Below are 18,885 nucleotides of genomic sequence, written 5' to 3'. Positions count from 1 at the left end.
CATGTTAAGCTTTCATTCAGGCAACAATTATGGACCTCTCTCCATGAGCTAGATCCTCTACGTTGATATGAAAAAAAACATAATCATTGTCCAAAGTCTATAGGACTTCCCAGCTAATGGATGTTTTCACTCCACTCCTGTTGGGTGGTTTGGCATTCTAATATGAGGTCTAGAAAGATAAATTTGTTATGTAGGCAACCACTTGAAACTGTAAAACAAACCTCCACTTAATGCTTTTGGGTTTAAGCTCTAATTACTCTTGGAAGAGCTGTATTTTTATTTTCTCATCATCTTGATGAAGTGAAGAGAAATCAGGAACCATTTGATTACATTTTTTTTGAAATGTCTAGTGTGCTTAAAATCAAAGGGACAATTTAAATTTGAAAGTATTCAAAGGCATTTTGCTAGAAAAATAATCATTAAAATATGCTGAGTAAGACATTGTACCGTGCCATGAATTCTACTTGGTTTATGACTTCAACAACGTATTGATCTGTAAGTTCTCCATCCCTCAGGCCTGTAGCCTTACTCACCATGCCTGTATTTTGTTGTTGCCATGAACATTACAGGCAGACCAATGGCTGAAGAAAGGATCCAGTTGCAGACATTGATGATTTTGGCATTGCGGGGTGTACGGAAATCCAGGGCCTTAACGGGATGGCAGACTGCAATGTAGCGATCAACGCTCATGGTACAGAGGGTGAATATGCTGGTAAACATGTTGTAGTAATCTATGGAGATCACTATCTTGCAGAGGATGGTTCCAAATGGCCATGTTCCCATGAGATAATTGACACTCTGGAATGGCAGGGTACTGGTCGCCAAGGCATCTGCCAGAGCAAGGTTAAAGATGTAGATGTTGGTGGCAGTCTTCATTTTGGTGTACCTAGGAAATGAAAGCAGAGTGGAGACCAAAGTCAGAAAAAGACAGCAATGTGAAATACAGATAAGTTTCTAATAATTTTTTTAAAAAATGCAAGGATTAGTGGAAAGCATTTGAGATTCTCCATGGATGAAATCTTTTCTAATACTGGATTGGCTATTTATAGCCATGTGCCTATAGGCTACATACATAATTTCTCTACCTATCAGTTCACCTGTAAAACGAGTTGTGATAATAGGTACCATACTGATTAATTTATAATGTGCCAGCCACAGGAAGCTCTCAGTCAAGTATCCAGACACTGGATAATAATTCATTTTCATTCTAAATATATAAGATTCATATATATGTGTGTGTATATATATATATATATATATATATATATATATATATATGTATATATAAAATTGTGGAACATGTAACTGTGAAAGAGTATCTGAAAAAAGTCCAGCCATTGTTAATGTAACAAGAACAGTTTGCACAACATCTATGTAACCTGGCAGCTAAGGAGAGTAGACTGGAATGTGCATGTGCGAACAATGATGACTTCACTGTACTGGTCAAGGGGGTGGTAGACACCATTGAGTGAGCATGTGTATTGTGTGGTTGTCACATTCAAAATGACCGAGTGAGGAGAACAACACATCTGCATCAAATTTTGTATTAAGCTTGGACATGCCTCTGTGGAAACTATTTAGATGATTCAGAAGGCCACAGCTATGGGAAACTGGTGATTGGCAGCTTCATCACAACAATGCACCTGCTCATGCATCGTGTCTCGTGCAGTTTTTTTGTGAAATATCAAATCACCCAGGTGACTCAGCCCCCTTATAGACTAGATTTTGCATCCTGTGACTTCTGACGTTTCCCAAAACTAAAATCACCTTTGAAAGGGAAGAGATTTCAGACCATTGATGAGATTCAGGAAAATGTGACAGGACAGCTGATGGTGGTTGGGAGAACTGTGTGAGGTCCCAAGGTGCCTACTTTGAAGGGGAAGGAGGCATCGTTGTCCTATGTACAATGTATCTTGTCTCTTTTTCAATGAATGCCTCTGTTTTTCCTATTATATGGCTGGATACCTTTTGGACAGACCTTGTTTATGTGTGTACATATATACTCATGTGCATGCGCACACACACACACACGCTATTATGGGAGCATAGAGACGAGGCAAAGGGACTGGATAGGTTAAGAGAAGGAAAGAGAGAATGCATTCTGAAAGTGGAGATGCACAAGTCTGCCTTTATAGTTGGTAGGAGAAGGTCATTCCAGGCAGAGAGAATCAAAACAAAGCAGAGCTGAAATGGCATGGTGTGGTTTGGCACCACTAAAAGGTAAAATCCTGCCAGGGAGTGACAATGAACCTAATAAAAGAGAAATACAGAGGCCAGTTCATGGAAGGACTTGTATGCCATGGTAAGAGGATTAGACTTTATCCAATCTGTAATGGGGAAGCTAAGGTTGTTTGTTTTGTTTTTATTATTTAATAGCTTTAGTTATTGTATAATTAAAGTGTACAATTTGATAAGTTTTGACATATGTACACATTTGTGAAACCATTATCATAATTAAGATCAGGGATTGGCAAACTATGGCCTACAGACTCAGTTTGGCTGCTGCCTGTTCTTGTAAATAGTTTGATTGAAACACACTTCCACCATTTAAGTACTTCCAATCTATAGCTGTTTCAGTGACGCAACGGCAGAGTTGAGGAGATGCAACCAAGACCATATGACCTGCAATGCCTAAAATATTTCTTATCTTGCTTTTTAAGGCAAAAAAAAAGCCAACTCTTGATCAAGATCATGAACATATCAATTATCCTCAAAAGTTTCCTTGTGAAGCTCTTTAATCTTTCCATCACACCCATCCCTGCCTTACACCCCACCCTCATTGATCCCTAGGCAATCACTGATCTTGGTTTGTTTTTGTGTCATTGTAGATTAGTTTGTATTTTCTAGAATTTGATGTAATTAGAATTATTGCATATTTCCTTTTTTGGTCTAGCTTCTTTCACTCTGCATAATGATTTTGAGATATATTCACATTGTCTCATGTATTAGTCATTCATTTTTAATTGCAGAGTGGTATTTCATTGTGAGAACATGCCATAACTTGTTCATTCATTCATTTATTAATTGGAATTGAGTTGGGTCCTGTTTTTAGATGTTATAAATTAGCTATTGTGAATATTCATGTACAAGTATTTGCATGAACACACATTTTCTTTCTCCAGGATAAGTATCTAAGAGTGTTGTATGTCTTTATAGCTGCAGAAATTAGAACTACCACATGGAAGGTATGCTGACAACACTAATACATTTTATCCAATCATAGAACACTTTGCAAATATATTGCCAAATATGTTTGACATTCCACATCTGTTTACCCTTATTTTAGTAATAGTACCTCAGCAATAGTACTATTACTCATTTTCCACTCTCAGTCCATATGCATTGCAATTGGCTCTACTACTAGTTCGGGGCATAAAGAGATAATGAGATCGGGACAATGGGAGATGTTTGGCAATGCTTCAATGTCTCACGTTTCAACCAGAGTCAATGAGGTTATTTGAGGACTTCTGGGGAAAGAGTATATTATTTTTCCCACAAGACCCAAACCTTAGATGATGGAAAGTAAGTAGATGCTGGAAGAGCCTGCCTGAAAATGGATCCAACTCAGAGCTTACAGATTTGACAGAGAAAAGAAACCCATCCCTGATGCCAAGTCTTCCTTGGACTTTTTATTTCATGGGGCCATGAGTTCTATTTAATCTCCAGTTTGTGTTTATTGTTTTTCATTCACATGAAATTAATAGTTTAACTCAATTCAGCCCAAGATGGCTGTTGGTTGGAAAAGATAGTATTACAAACTCATTTGTTTGGGGCCTTAACTCTTCATGCCACTTCTCCAACAATTACTGCTTAAGAAAAAACATCACTGATTTTGACTAACTTGTGCTAAGTGAAGACATGCTGAATAAATTACTCATGTATGTTGATGGGTTTTGCAAATATTTTGTTATTTTATTCCTGAGTTAATTCTTGAATTGTGATGACCTGATCTCTGTCTAGAAATAAAACTGACCAAGAGAGCGTGAAAAAAGGAAGAACAAATTCTAGAATCCAGTTTGCCAGCTTTGTATCAAGTCAAGTCCTTTACATGGATCAATTATCTTTTCTGGGAGTTCACAGTAGACTGGAATGCACAGAAGACTTTACCTCCTTTTGGGCAAATTTTCTGTCCTTGAATATTTTCACCAAATGGATTTTTTCTTATTTTTCTCCCTTTTACTAATACCAGGGAAGAAGAAAGCTATATAATTCAGTGAGGAGTCAATCAGCACTGTGCTTGGAAAGATACCTTTCTTGCATCTATCATAACTTTCATGGCCACTTACACTCATGTAAAGAAATTCATATTTTTAATGGAGAAAAACATTCCCTGGAACATCATCTTTTAACACCAATGAACAATTGGATAAATATAATGAAATAAAGGAACTTGTCCTACATTTCAAGTTTTATTTAGATTACAAAAGTGATCATGTAAGTACCTACCTGAATTTTTCCTTTGTTTGTTATCCATTCTATTTTCATAACACAGTCAAGCATGTGTGTGTGTGTTACTGGAACACTGGACCTGTTGTTGGGGGTGGGGCCCAGATGCTAATACTGGAACAACACCACCCTCTTCCCTGGGGTCCCTCAGTTGTAGGTCCTTTGCCCACTGCCCTTGAAAGTATGGCTCTCAATGGCAGAGCTTGGTGAAAGAGAAAGGAACTATTTGTTCAAAAGTTATACAAGTTTTGAATAATGGCTAGATGTCACGTTAAAATCTCATAATCCCTTTAAAACACCAACACACACACTCCTGCCTTTTCCCCCTTTGCCCAGGTAGGCCTGTCAGGCCAGTCAGGGGTAATGCCCTTCAGAAGAAAAAGGACAGAAATTTGGGGCTTGGCTAGGCTGGCCTCTCATGGTTCTCAGCACTTCTTAATCCAAAACCATGTGGCACCTTCTCATGACCCACTAGCAAGAGCCCTTTCTCCCCTTTCCTTCCTGCATGGTCTTCACACTGTCCCCCAGAGTCAGTGTCCCATTGTCTCTTGCTCAGGAGCCGGTCTCCTTCCCAGTTGCACCCTGGGTTAAACTTTATACAAACCTTCCTGGTTAGCCTGGTTGAGATGCAAAATAACCATCTTTATGTATGAGGTCTGAAGCTATCCTGCTGTTAGTGACATGAAGAATGACTCTCAATGGCTCCGCTCCAGGTCAGGTGGGAAGCTGGCCTGTTACTGATATACAAGGTAACTCTCAAGGGCCCTGGTCCAGGTCTCCCATCCCCCATGGCAACCTGCCATGGGATGGGGGAGGTGGGAGAATATCTTATATTTTTCTTGGACACCCCAAGTTTTGGACCTCATTACAAATCCCCTCTTTGGAGGGCCCTGCCTGTGCCCCATTACGTGTGTGTGTGTGTGTGTGTGTGTGTGTGAGAGAGAGAGAGAGAGAGAGAGAGCACAAAAGAGAGAATGCTAAAATATAACAAAAACCAAAATCTAAATCATTGATATACTCTCATTAGATATTAACAAAGAGAGAAACCATATATTAATTTATTCTCTGGTATATCCTTCACTGGCTTAGCAGAGGGAATGGGATTTCTCACTTTGTTATAAATGTTCTAAAACATTTAATTTACATTTATTTCTAAGTGTTTTTATGTGGCCAATGACCAAATTCACAATGAGCTTATACTAGCAAAAGGCAAGAGTAGCAACTCAGATCTCTGAGCCCTGCAGAGAGGGAAGTCATTATTGCTTACTAGATCTCCTCAAAAAAGAAGGCAGCGAGGCTTACAGAAAATTTCACAAAGATACACCTCCTTCCAGAGGTCAGTTGGCTCCTTCTGTCTCTGTGGCACCAGACTGCGATGACCATCACAGTCTTTTTGGTTGAGGGTTTGCTCTCTCTTTATCCTCACCCACCTCATTTTTTTTGTTCTCTCTTTATTTTCTCACTTTCTTTCTCCTCCCTGTCCCATTAATAACGACTCATGAGAAAAGCACCTTTCCGGGTAGAGCAAAGGAAAGATCTGCTTTCTTAAAGCTACGAATAAACTTTATAAATAGAAAATGTGAAATGAATAACTGATCAAATTTTTATTTTTGCATTTGGTGCTGGGAAAACTCAAAGTAAAATGTGTGTCTCCTCCTAATAATTGTGTAGAGTTCTAATGGCATTAGAATCTAATACATTTCTGTAGTACTAACTTCCCTGCTAACCTCATTATTTCTCTTTTGGTTTCCTATTTCCCTATATTTTTCTCTAGTTCTTGTATTTTATTTTGTGCATTTTTGTAAGGCTCTTCAAATTTTCTTTTGGGAATTGGAGACTGAGGTGGAAGATGGGAAGAGAATATGTCTTTATGGCCCTGCATGTGCCATTTCTCTGGGCAGAGAAGAGGATATGAAAGAAGAGGTGCTTCTATAAGGCTAAGAGGCTTTACTTAACCATTTTTAAATTATGTTTTTTGTAAGTGCTTATTTCCTATTAATTTGACTTCTGATCACTTTGTTTCAGCACATGAATAGCATTTATTTTATCAGAAGTTTTTATTAAAAATCATGTTTTGCTTCCTTGATTCCTATATTCTGTGATAACTAATATTTGTGTACTAAAGTCCTCTAATGTATGTAAACCATTATTGTAGGATGAAATATTCTCATTTGTGACTTTAGATTTTTGTTTGCAGATGCATAGATTACTCCTCTCTTTAGACTAAATGACTTCAAAAACAGCATCAGAGCATCTCTCTCAGGAGCTAGAGTGTTTTGTTTCATAAATAAAAATCTTTTGCTTTTCTTATGAAGATTTTATTTTTAGAACTTAGAAATTATTTGTTTTCAAATTTGGGAGTTCTAAGAGAAAATCAATTTTTTTCTATTTTAAAATCTGTAGTTCTCTATATAAAAAATAATCAAATGTACATCGCCACTAACCTCAAGTAAAGATATATCCCTAGGTATTTCTTAAATATTGAAAGACTAAAAAAGATGACTTCAAAATATGATAAAATAATATTATCAATATTAATATTAGAATATTGATTTTTGAAGAAGCTTAAAATTTAGGTTATAAATTTTTAGAGGGCATAGTCAGTAAAATTATAATCTATTATACTTAGTACGATAAAAATAAAGCTTCATCAACATTTTTGGTGATGATATTGTGCATATAATCACTCACTATAAGTAAAATATAAAAGACAGCATGAGCATAAAAGTTAAAAGAAATAAAAATAGAATTAAATAATCCATTCAGCACAGAACCCAGAACAAGAAGAACTCAAATAAATGCTTGTAGAATGGAACTTAACATCGGAAGAAAGGTTTGCATGATTTATTTTTGTGGTAAGATGAAACAACTTTTTGAAAAGAAATCACAAGCTTTTGAAGTAAAAGTGAACAGGGAATATTCCTTGTTGCCTTGTCAATTCGTTGTTAAACTAATGGGAACTTTGGTCATAGGTCACGAAATGATGAGAAGTGAGATCTGAAAGGAGCTGTCGACACCACATTGTCTGACCACCCAGCTTCCTGGGAGAGGACCTGAGGGACAGAGCGATGCACAAACGTTTGAGATCCCCCACATCTGAAATGTGCCTTCTATTCTGTATGCTGGGCCATGAGAGTTTCTGGGAATGCATTTCTGACAATGTTGTAGCTTGTCCCAGAAGTACTTGGCCCACTATCAGCTAAAGCAAGATAAGCATGCAAAGCTTTTCCCTTTTCTTTTCAAAGTTGGCCTTGCTGGGGCTATTAGAAACCCTGAGACTTTTTTTTTTAATATTGAATGTTGTAACAGAATCATTTTTTTAAAAATAAGAGAGCTGAGTTTATTCTATTTCTTTTACTCTTTAAAAAAGAATCCATTGTTTAAACCTATCAATTTTAGGCAGTTAATTCACAGTTGGTCTATTAAGTTTTTTGACTACCTTTCCAACTCTCTTTTTTAAAGACTTTATTTATTTATTTATTTATTTGCTTTTAGGGAGAGTGGAGGGGAGGGAGAAACAGAGGTAAAGAAACATTGATGTGTGAAAGAAACATCAACTTGCTGCCTCATGCACATCCCCAAACCGGGGACCTGGCCCCGTAACCCAGGCATGTGCCCTGACGGGGAATCAAATTGGTGACCCTTTGATTTGCAGACCGGTGCTCAATCTACTGAGCCACAGAAGCCGGGCTACCTCGCCAACTTTCTTTCAAACATCTGCACCTGCTATTCACTTCCCCAATGCAGTACTCCCCAAGGTGTGTTTTTTCTTTGTCATTCACCACCACTACCACCATCACCACAATCAGTAACAGCAAGGTAATCACTAACAAGTGTTGGAGGTAGGATTTGAGCTCAGGGTATTTGGATCTTTAACTGCAATGCTTTGCTAGGGTTGATAACCATCTCTTATTATTTCCTAATTGCTTCTTGTTTCATGGAATACTTTTTTTCACCCCTCTAAAGATATTAAATAGAAGTCACTTTAAAGTTCTTGTGTGATTGCCTTTCCATTGTTTTCTCAGGTGTAAATTCTTTTGCCCGTGTGTTTTCCCCTCAAGTCCTTCACGGTATGGTCATTCATTAACAATATGATTATATTGATTTTGAGTTGACCCTTGAAGTTAATATTCCTTGACAGATTGTTCACTGCCTCTGCTGTGTAGCCTCACCAGGGCCAGGAGCTGGGATTAGCTCCTGAACCTTGTGCACCATACCTACAGTTTTCAATAAGAACAGAGGATGGAATGGGCTTGAGGGAGACATAGGACACTGGTGGCTACCTTCTAATCTCCCAGAGCGTTGCTGGTCTCCAGGTACAGCAGGTATCTCTGCTCCACTCAGTGTACCAGTTTTTATATGGACACTATTGGTTCTGTCTAGCCTGTAGGCTGGAAAGCACACTAAGGCCAACCAACACGGCTGCAACAACTGTGGAAATCTACCCCATTTTTCTGGATTCATGGTTTAGGAGTGAAGTTATTAATGTCTCTAATACTCTTGATTTCTCTGTTGCATCATTCACTCTTTTCAAAAGAAGGAGAAGTAACTTATCTTGTTTATATGTTTATGGTGAAGAACTGGATTTGTATAGCCCTGTACCTTCCCTTTTCTCTTTCCAAGATTCAGATGCGCAAAGGAAACACATATGACATCTACCTACTCCAGGTTCTAAATTTTAAAGGGGCTGGTCCCCATGTAGAAAAGTCACCAGTGGTCCAAGTGTGTGATGAGGTGTGTTCACATATTCCATTCTATGATTAGAATTAGGAAGCCATTATTAATGCACAGCTAAGTCACAACCACCAGCTAAGTATTTACCAATAATAGAGATGGTATTTTCTTTTCCATCTGTCCATTCATTCTATTTTATTTCTCAGGTGGTCTGAACATCATCAGGGAAGTAAGGAGTGATATTTAATCAGGCCCTTTAAACATCCACATTGCCTACCAAGAATTTCTCTATCATTTTCATAAATTTGTGTATGGCTTTTCATTGATTTATTGTTTCTATTTGTGCTCTTTAAAAAAATAATTTCTAAAAGTCATTCTAGAGTTTGGCAGGCTGGGAATGGAGCCCTGTGCTTGTTCTCAGTCAGCCATCCTGAAAATGATAGATTGCACAGTAATTACTTTAAACAAGTTTTTAATTTGAGAATTGAATAAAAGCAAATATTATGCTATTAATGAATTTGAGAAAAACTTTCAACCTTTTGCATGTTGCACATGACATGTTAGTCTTGTGAAATAAATGCCATGATTATATTGAAATTATGTTTGTCTTTTAGTCTGCAAGCTTCTGGAGTATAGAGACCATGATCAGTCTGTACTGTACTTTTCTGTCTGCTTGGCTGCGCAGCATGATGGATTCTCCTGTCCCCAAGCCTGCGTGTACATATCTCTTTAAATGAGAGATTCCTGTTCATCTCACATTCTGAAGGCATACCCCTCTCCCTGCTGCCATAAAAATGAATCCTGCTTTTCCATCTCATGTCAGTCACCTTACTACTGCCCACATTGATCCCCTCTTTTATCTTTCCCTATTGCCAGAAGAGAAGAAAGGATAGCATGCAAACAGTGGTGAGGTTGAGGAATGGTGAGAAAGAAAAAAATCCACTGAAAGCTTTCAGGGAGCTAGTTTCATTGCTAACCTCCAGACTCTGGTTTTCATTAATGGAACATAATTCTTTAGAGTATCAACCTCAGAGGAGAACAGTGATGCATCAAGACAAGAAACCAGACACCTCTGTAACCAGTCCTGAACAGAGACCAAACTGAATTACCTGAACCATAAAAATACTAAACATCTCCTTTTCCTGGTTGACATTAAGTGACCAATGCTTCTTATTCAATGATAGCTCTAGCCCTGCTCTGTTCATTCTGCCTCATAGATAAGAAATCATTGATGCTCACGTTTCAAATTACTCCTGCTTTGAGACAACACTCTATCCAGACAGACCTCTGCTTCCTTGAGTTGTCTTCTTTGAATCTTCTCCAAGCATAAACTAAAATCCCGGTGGTGTTCTCTCTCCCCTCTTGCAGCAGGCTTAATAAGCCTAATATTTTTGGGCTCCAAGTCCAGTCCTACTGGTTTTTGGCTGGTCAGCACTGAGAGCAGAGTTACTTGGACCAGGAGGTTATCCCAGGAGCAGCTGGCCAACAGCAATCAGCAGTTGGAAAGAAGCATTAGGAATTTTCCAGTGATGTCCACAGATGGGTACAGACCACTTGGAGGGCATAGTAGCTACAACAGCTGCCTGCACCCCTGGACTCTTGGCAAATGTATTCTCCCAATGTCTGTCTGCAGCAGGCAGGACCCATTCCAGATCAAACTGGGGACCATGAAAGCTCGTACTGGGTACCATCTTATTTTTTTGAGGGGTCTGGCTGCTCCTCTCTTTCAGAGCCCATGACCAGGCACTGTAGTTGTAGTTGGAGTCTTACCATGTCCTAGGTTAACTCTATGTACCTAGTTTGCATTGAGTTCCTTCAATTAGTCATTTAAAGTGGTCTTTAGATTTAGAAGTCACTGAAGCCGAGACCTGCTTGCTCAAATGTAATGAAATGCTTTCTACTTACAGTGCTTATTTTCAATACCTTCTATAGATATTTTGCTTTTTAACATTTAAGTGTTAAGAGAGTCAGAAACAAAAATCCCACCCTTTAAGGTAGGAACATTCCTGGTGATTCTCGAGTCATACTAACTCTCTACTTGATCTTAAGAACAAGGCCAGTTCCATTAAAGTGCTATGAACCTCCAGAGCAGTGAGCAACTAAAACTACCTTGATTTTGTTAATGTCCCCCTGCATAGTCAAGTAGAAAAAAACACTGGCTTTGGGTTTAAAATCATAGGTCTGAGCAAGGTTTCGTGACCATGATCAAGTGACTGAACTTTAATTTCCATAATTGTAAAGAGGTGATTATATTACCCCTAAAAATGGTCATTAGAACAAATTAAATGATGATGGTAGTTGATGCTATTCTTGGAGTGTTATAACCCTAGCCAGCCTTTACTAGATGTTTACTTTCTGCCAAGCATTGCTGTAAGCAGATTACTTGGGTTTTCCGACTTAATCTTCATGACAGACTTCTGAATTGCATATTATCCCTGCTTTTGTAGATGAATAATCTGAGGCTCATGGAGATTAAATAGCTTACTCAAAAATAACAGTGGCAGAGACAGAATTTCAATCTATGTCTTCTTGCTATAGTTTATGTTCTTCACTCCTACATTGCACTGTGACAATATGCGCCATGTACTATAAGCTATCTGTGTGATAAATTATAACTTTATACCACCACGGTCCCCCTCCCCCGTCCCCTCTGGTCACTGTCAGTTTGTTCCACGTTTTCATGCTTGTGGTTCTATTTTGTTCATTAGTTTACTTTGTTCATTATATTATTCTTATAGGAGAGATCATATAGTTTTTGTCTTTCACCGACTGGCTTATTTCACTTAGCGTACTACAAGGTCTGGCAGAAGTAACGCCTTCTTGAGTGTGGTTGGTAGGGTAATAACATGGGTGTAATAATTTATAGTTTTAATTTGAACATTTCACCTAAAACGTCATATGGTGTGCTTGAGCGTGATATTGTTATGTTAAAGAATTACATTGCTGATGATTTTATAATAAAAGATTTTGCAAGAAAAAGCAGCATTATTTGTGCCAGACCCTATCTTCTCCAGTTCCATGGGACAGCGGTGTGGGGATTGACTGTGGGAGGCGGGGGTGGCATAGGAGGGAGGGGGCAAAGGGGGAAAAACTGGGACAACTGTAATAGAATAACAGTAAAAATGATTACAAAACAAAAAAATAATAGCATGGAAAAATTATAACTTTATAAAGTGCAGTAAACACTTCTACATATATTTACGGAAAATGACGTTCACAAAAATCCTATTAGTACCAACAACTGTGGTTATGTCCCCATTTTAAAGGGTTAGGACAACTGAGAAGGACAAGTGTTTAACATTGTAAACTTAAATATCTGAGTATTTGTTACTATGCAAACAAAGTACCTAGATAATTTAAAGTTGTGTGTGTGGGGGGGGATTGTATGTTTGTGTGTGTTCTGTAAGTATAATCCTTAGCAATGTTTAATATTAGCACGACGTGTTGGAGAGAATTATCTGTCAGGATGCTGTGTAAGAAGCTGAAATAAAATTATTCTCATTGCTTCTGAGTTTTGCAACAGAGATTTTTAATTGACATCCATGAAGACCTAATTTCAAATTTTATTTGTCAAAACTGTGGGTGAGCATTCTTGTTTATCCTTTTTAATGTGTGATAGAACCTTCTGAAATCTCAATATTTTGGCATTCAATTAATTCCTGCAACCACCCCAGAACTTTAGGACCAATTGAAGGAAAAATAAAGGTTATGCAGTTAGTTCCTATAGATCTTGGCTTATATAAAATTATATATTCATGATGACTGTTTTCCATCTAAGAATTATATAAACCTTTATAATGTAACTACCATGCCGACCTGGGAATTTTCTAGGAAACAAAAAGCAGTTTATTAAGATTTTTTTCTAAGTGATTTTAGGCAAGGATTTTTTTGGAAAGTATTTCTCTTCCCCTGTGGAGAATTCAATAGCACTTGTTAGGAGAAAATATGATTCATGAATACACCAGTAATTTGGCAAAGCAAATAAGTCCCATTAGTTTTTAAAATCTGAAATTTTAGTCTTACGGTGCAATAAGGGTTATTAAATCAATTAGAATTGTTTTCCAACTTGGAATAGACTCACTTGGCACTAACAACAGTTTTAGTTGCAAATTAATGCATATAGCTGTATTTTTAATAGGAAAACTCCAAATAAGGCCCTGATTTATATTTTAGTGAAAAAGCCTCTAACACAATATTTTATTGTCTTTCAGGCACATCTATTTTGAAACTTTCTCTTTTCTATTTTCATATAATTGTGATTTTCTTTATATCACTGCACATCCATTTTTAAAAACCCAAAGAATATAAAAAGTAAAATACAAATCACTGTAACCTTAACATGTAGAGACAAAGTGATAACATTTTATGTTGAATACACTAACTTTGCAATCAAAGTTAGACACTTCATATTTCTCCTAGCTAAAGGTAAAAATTTTACTGAACTTTATATATGAAATAGAACATCTAAAGAATTATAAGCATGTTCTTAATTTTCTCGGAAAACATTTATGGTTTTATAATTGCTTTTTTCACCATAAACCCTCTGAGTGTCAACCCTGAGTCAAACATACATTTATGTAACATCTCTTTAATTTTAACTTTTGCCAACTATTAATACCATGCTAGGCAATGGTTCTCAACTGGTTCATGTCCCTCCTGCCTCAGGAGGGACCTAAGGTCTGGTGAGAGAACACAGCCAAGGGTTTTCAAAACAGGATGAATGTTCGGTGTTATGGCAAGGTACGGGTGATGGGACAATGGTGAAGGAAATAATTAACCTCCATTTAAGTGTCAATTGCAATTATTCAATTTCAGCTTCATTATATGGAATGTGCCTATGACAATATTAAATTTGTCTTGTGGTCATATGGCTGGTTCATGCTGCTGAGGATTTTGTCTCTGATGGTGTCAGAGAAGGCTCAGTAGAAGGTTTACCCCCCAAATAAGCCTATCTAGTCTCTGTTTTCCAGAAATAAATGTAAATATAGTTTCTTCAACTGGTCTACCATGTACTGTATCTGTTTTCCAGAGACAAATATAAATCTCTGTTAAGTACATTTAACTTGGCAAATTTTACTACCCATTTTATTTATAGTAAGTATCAAATCTTATTGCCAGTTTATTTTTTGCTTTGTGAAGTAGAATTTCTTTTTCCTGACCTAAACTTTGTACTTTTAAATGTCTATTGAATGGTTGGACACGGAGAGGCCAACAAAGCTCCTTTAGTCACCCAGTATAATTCCCTGTGTGATACATCACTAGGATGAATCTGGATTCCTTAGTCACACATTATCTTGTGATTTCTTCCCTCCTGTTTCCTGGGGGAAGGTCCCCACTTCTCTGATATGATGGCTACTGTCACCTCATCTTTCTTCTCTTGGGAAGACATAAGTCCAGTGGTTTTTCAGGAGGGAAAAAAAATCTCACTTCTTCTTCCAATGCATGTTACTTTTCAGTCTCTCATGATTCAAGAATTAGATTTCCATTTATTAGTAATCTTATGGGGCACCTCATGTGCTCTTATCTGCTTCTAAGGCATGAAAGTGGATAGAATTGGGGCAAATTTGTCATAAATGACTCCATTAGCTATTTGAAGAGCAAAGAGTTATAGGCAGGAGCTGGGAGTGAGAAGGAAAGATTTTTAACACTTTTGGCATCAGGTGACTTTATTTGGGCTCTGTGAGGTAGCACTGATGTGCCTGGTTGCTTTCCCTTGGCAGCAATTCCAGGTTGTCCCCTAAACTGTCCATCTCATGTTTTGCTCACTAGGGAGACAAAGGTATGAGGTAGGGTGACTTTCTTTGAATTTAATTAGGTAGATCTTTAGCAAAATCCTTGAGTGAAGGTGGATCCTTTTTCTTTGAGATGGATGCTTCTCATATTCTTCTAGAATTAATTCTTCCAGATTCATTTAGTTTTCTTTGATCAGTCACCTCTTCAAAGCTTCTCTCCCACTGATTGCTTGGTACAGTGAAGTGGATGAAGGATACAGCAGCTGCTTCATGACCCAGCTTCTCTCCTCAACTTGAATATTTAAAATAATCATGGAAAATATTCTTGCTCTCAAACTTACCATAGCTATCCCTTTCATAAACATTTTATTTTTTGGAATTCCAACTTTTCTTTCAACCATTAACTCTCAGAAGAACAATGATCTGGAAGTCATTTCCTCAAACTGAAATGGGACACTGGGACACAGAGGGTTAGATCTGGTCTTGACATAAAGTGTAACTGATTCAACACACTGAAGCATCCCAGGTACATTATGTCTTAGGACCATTTGTTACTTTGTAAAATTCAGGGATATAGGAGTAGAAAAAAGACATTAACCTTCAAGTAGCTTACATTCCACAAACTGGAAGTTTCCTGTTTTGAAAAAGTAAAAGGGGTCACTGATGTAAATGGAAATACAAAGATGGTCCTTGGCTAAGTAATCCAGACAATCTAGCTCAATCTGTACCTCATAGCACCACATCTGCCACACTGACTATTTTTTGATCCATTTGTTGATACAAATTATTAGCATTTACTGGTCACAGTACACAAATATGCCTTTAAGGATAAAGTATCAGCAAAATTTTAGCTCACCAGTGAGATTTTTGAATTTGAAATTCTAAGTAAATAGTGGATTCTGTTTTTCCATGCTGAAAAGTAAACTCAGAGATCTAGATCAAGTTAGTCCAGAGACTTACGTTCCATTCATCACGTCACAGTTTAATATGAAGAAAAAACTCCAAATTTAGACCTATAGGATGACAAGTTCCCTACTTCCATTATTCTTATCTCAATGGGGACAGAACATATCAAAAAAGGAAAAGTTATGAAGCAGTTGTCAGTTGCAGAGCATTCTGGGAAGTGAGATACCGAATCTAAGATAATTGGTCGATCAGCTGCCCTGATGAAGTCTCAATAACTATATTGAAAATCTCACCTTGATGCAATTAAACATAACCGTTCTTGAAAAGCCTGAACTTTTAGGGTCATACAGATCTTGATTCAAATCTTAGTATCATAATTTATTAGCTGGACAAATTTACTCTTACTACTTAAATTTTCTGAGTATTCCCCTTATTTGTAAAACTTGAAAATATTAACACCTTTCTATAATGCTTGGTGTAAGGACAACAATTTCAAAAATAATGTATTTAAGGATTGTTAGTATGGAGTCTAATGTGTGATAACTTTCAATAAATGTTAGTTAAGATGATGATAATGATGGGGATAGTAAAAATTCCAATTAGGTTTCAAATTTAAGAAGGCAGACACTATTTTCTGAGAAGACATAGGTTAAAGGTTTATATTCATAAAAGTGTTCCTTTTGTTTTGCCTGTGCTAACATTGTTTCTAGCATGTTTTCTGTTATGTGCTGAAGAAAACTGATGCATCCTTACCTGTAACTGTTCTGAAAATACAACTATTTAACTTGACCAATTATCCCCACCAAAATATTTTGATGTGTTAAATTCCACAACTTCAACTAATTTAACTACAATATTGAGCAATCTATTATGTTCCTAACATCAACTGAAATTCAAAAACTGCGTGAACAAAATGTTTCAGATATACCAAAGCATGGTTTCTATTTTCGTACTAGAGTTAGAATAATTTTTTGACAGATTAGAGGACATACATATTTTATGTAAGGTATGTTTTAAAAGGCAATTAAAGCAAGGTATATAGATGTTCATTTTTAATTTAATTTTCTAAGTTGTTGAGAAAAGAATACTCTTGTGGAAATTGTCATTTATGTGTTTTATTTTATTTTTAAGTTTTTGATTGTAGTTGACATTCAATATTAGTTTCAGATGTATAGCATAGTGGTTAGAACTTTATATAATTTATGAAGTCATCCTGTGATAATTCTAGTGCTCACCTAACACCATACATAATTATGACAATATTACTGACTGTATTCCCTATGTTGTATTATATAGCTTCATCACTATTCTGTAACTACCAATTTTTACAAGGATTTTATTTATTTATTTTTAGAGAGGGGAAGGAAGGGAGAGAGGGAGAGAAACATCAGTATGTGGTTGCCTCTCACATGCCCCCTCCTGGGGACCTGGTCAGCAACCCAGGCATGTGCCCTAGACTGGGAATCGAACCGGAGACCCTTTGGTTTACAGGATGGCACTCAGTCCATTGAGCCACACCAGCCAGGGCCCAACCTCTGTTTTTTAATCCCTTCACCTTGTTCGCCCAGTCCCCTGTACCCTCTCCCATCTGGCAACCATCAGTTTGTTTTCTATCTGTAAGTCTGTTTTTGTTGTTTGTTTATTTCATTCATTTATATGTTTTAATACATGCTTAGTGGAATATTCTCATGTACCAATGTCTTTTGTGGAAATATGACATGTTTGTTAGTGGGCAGGAAACTTTATTTAGAGTGGTAGTCCTTTTTCAAAAGATGGCATGAATTTCTCCTTTGACACTTACATTTTAAATTCCACGAGAAGGACGGTGATTTTCAGGAGCAGATGTTTCAGGCCGCACACCCAGCCTGAGCCTTCTGCTGCCCGTGGCAGGGTGCTCAGAAGTGGGCTGGCCCCTGTTACAGGGCAGTCAGACAACGGTTCTTGGGATGTTCTTCCCCTCTGAATCCCATGCATTCAGGACTCCTCCACTTCCTTGCATTATGCTTACAGTTTGTAAAGTGTTTACAATACCTGCTTTGAGAAATACTTGCAAAGTATGGTCAATAGAATGCTCTTTTGTTATTTTTATGAAAATTAACCGAGGCCCTCTCCCTCTCATGGCTTCTCTATTTTGTCTCTGAGGCATAAATAACACCTTCAGCAAAATTTGGAAAATTGGATGGAGACAAGTCAGAAGTTACCCCATTGCTGGGCTTGGTGATGGAGGAAGATGTTTAACAGTAATTGTGCTAAACCTTGGGGATGGTGTTTCACGAGGCTAGTTATTATAGTGCAATCCTTGACATTTATCAGCTGGTGAAGCCATTTAATTTTCTTCTCCACTAGCCTGTTCTTCTGGGGAGAGGTGGGACTGAATGGTTGGAGCTCCTAGGGAAGCGTGCCGTATGTCGTTAGTGTTCGACAAACACTGCAAATAAATAAATGAGCCTCAGGCTTATCTTCTTTAATATTAGTTTGATTAACATTTTTCCCTGTCTCCACTGAAAAAAAAACATTTTGTAAAAATCAAATTAGTTTTCTGTAATGAGAAATTAAAGTCTTATAACATTTAGAGGCATTCTCTCTATTCTTTTAGGTATGTGTTTTGTTTATTTTGCAAATAAATAAAATAATCTTCCTTTTGTTGTCAGAAGGAAAGACCATTCGAAGGATCTCAATTAAGGTCGTCTGCTTTTAATAAGACCTCTTACTTTCATGGCCTTGGATTGCCAACATCACCAGAAGCATGTTCAGATTTAATTTCATTCAACCCATGTGGTTTCCTTTTCAGAGACGATGGGGGCTGAGTAAGAATGAAATTTTAATGTCGATAATAATTTCCCTTGTTCTCTTGGCAGGCACAGTCAGGTTCTGCTGTTCAGGTTATACTGCCAGCAGCATTTTTCAATTCACATTTAATACACCCCCACAAAATACTTAACCTTTCCCTGGCACTGAACCCAGTGTTTGGTGAAAAAATGCTCAGAAGCAAAAAAGGCCTCTTTCATTGATCTCCTTGTTCTGCGCAGGTTCTACACTTGGGAGACTCTTAGTTTTGAGGGACACTGCAAGCCTCAAGGATGTTATTTTGTATGTTACACTTGCTTTATTTATAGAGGTTACTACT

At 37.3% G+C, this 18,885-nt stretch overlaps 1 protein-coding gene across 2 annotated transcripts in view; it reads right to left on the bottom strand.

Moving 5' to 3' along the window:
- The window catches only part of OPRM1 (opioid receptor mu 1), a 145,968-nt gene that overhangs the window by 114,937 nt on the left and 12,146 nt on the right, over positions 1 to 18,885 (bottom strand). For both annotated transcript variants that reach the window (XM_054570136.1, XM_054570135.1), the window contains exon 2: positions 534 to 886. In XM_054570136.1, the coding sequence (XP_054426111.1) occupies positions 534 to 886 (353 nt within the window). The remainder of the gene's footprint in view (positions 1 to 533; positions 887 to 18,885) is intronic.

Source organism: Pteronotus mesoamericanus, unplaced genomic scaffold (assembly GCF_021234165.1).
Source record: "Pteronotus mesoamericanus isolate MK-2021 breed Mesoamerican mustached bat unplaced genomic scaffold, CSHL_Meso_final contig_20, whole genome shotgun sequence".
Taxonomy (NCBI): Eukaryota; Metazoa; Chordata; class Mammalia; order Chiroptera; family Mormoopidae; genus Pteronotus; species Pteronotus mesoamericanus.
The sequence above is the reverse complement of the archived record's forward strand: the minus strand, read 5'-3'. Positions and strand labels throughout refer to the sequence as shown.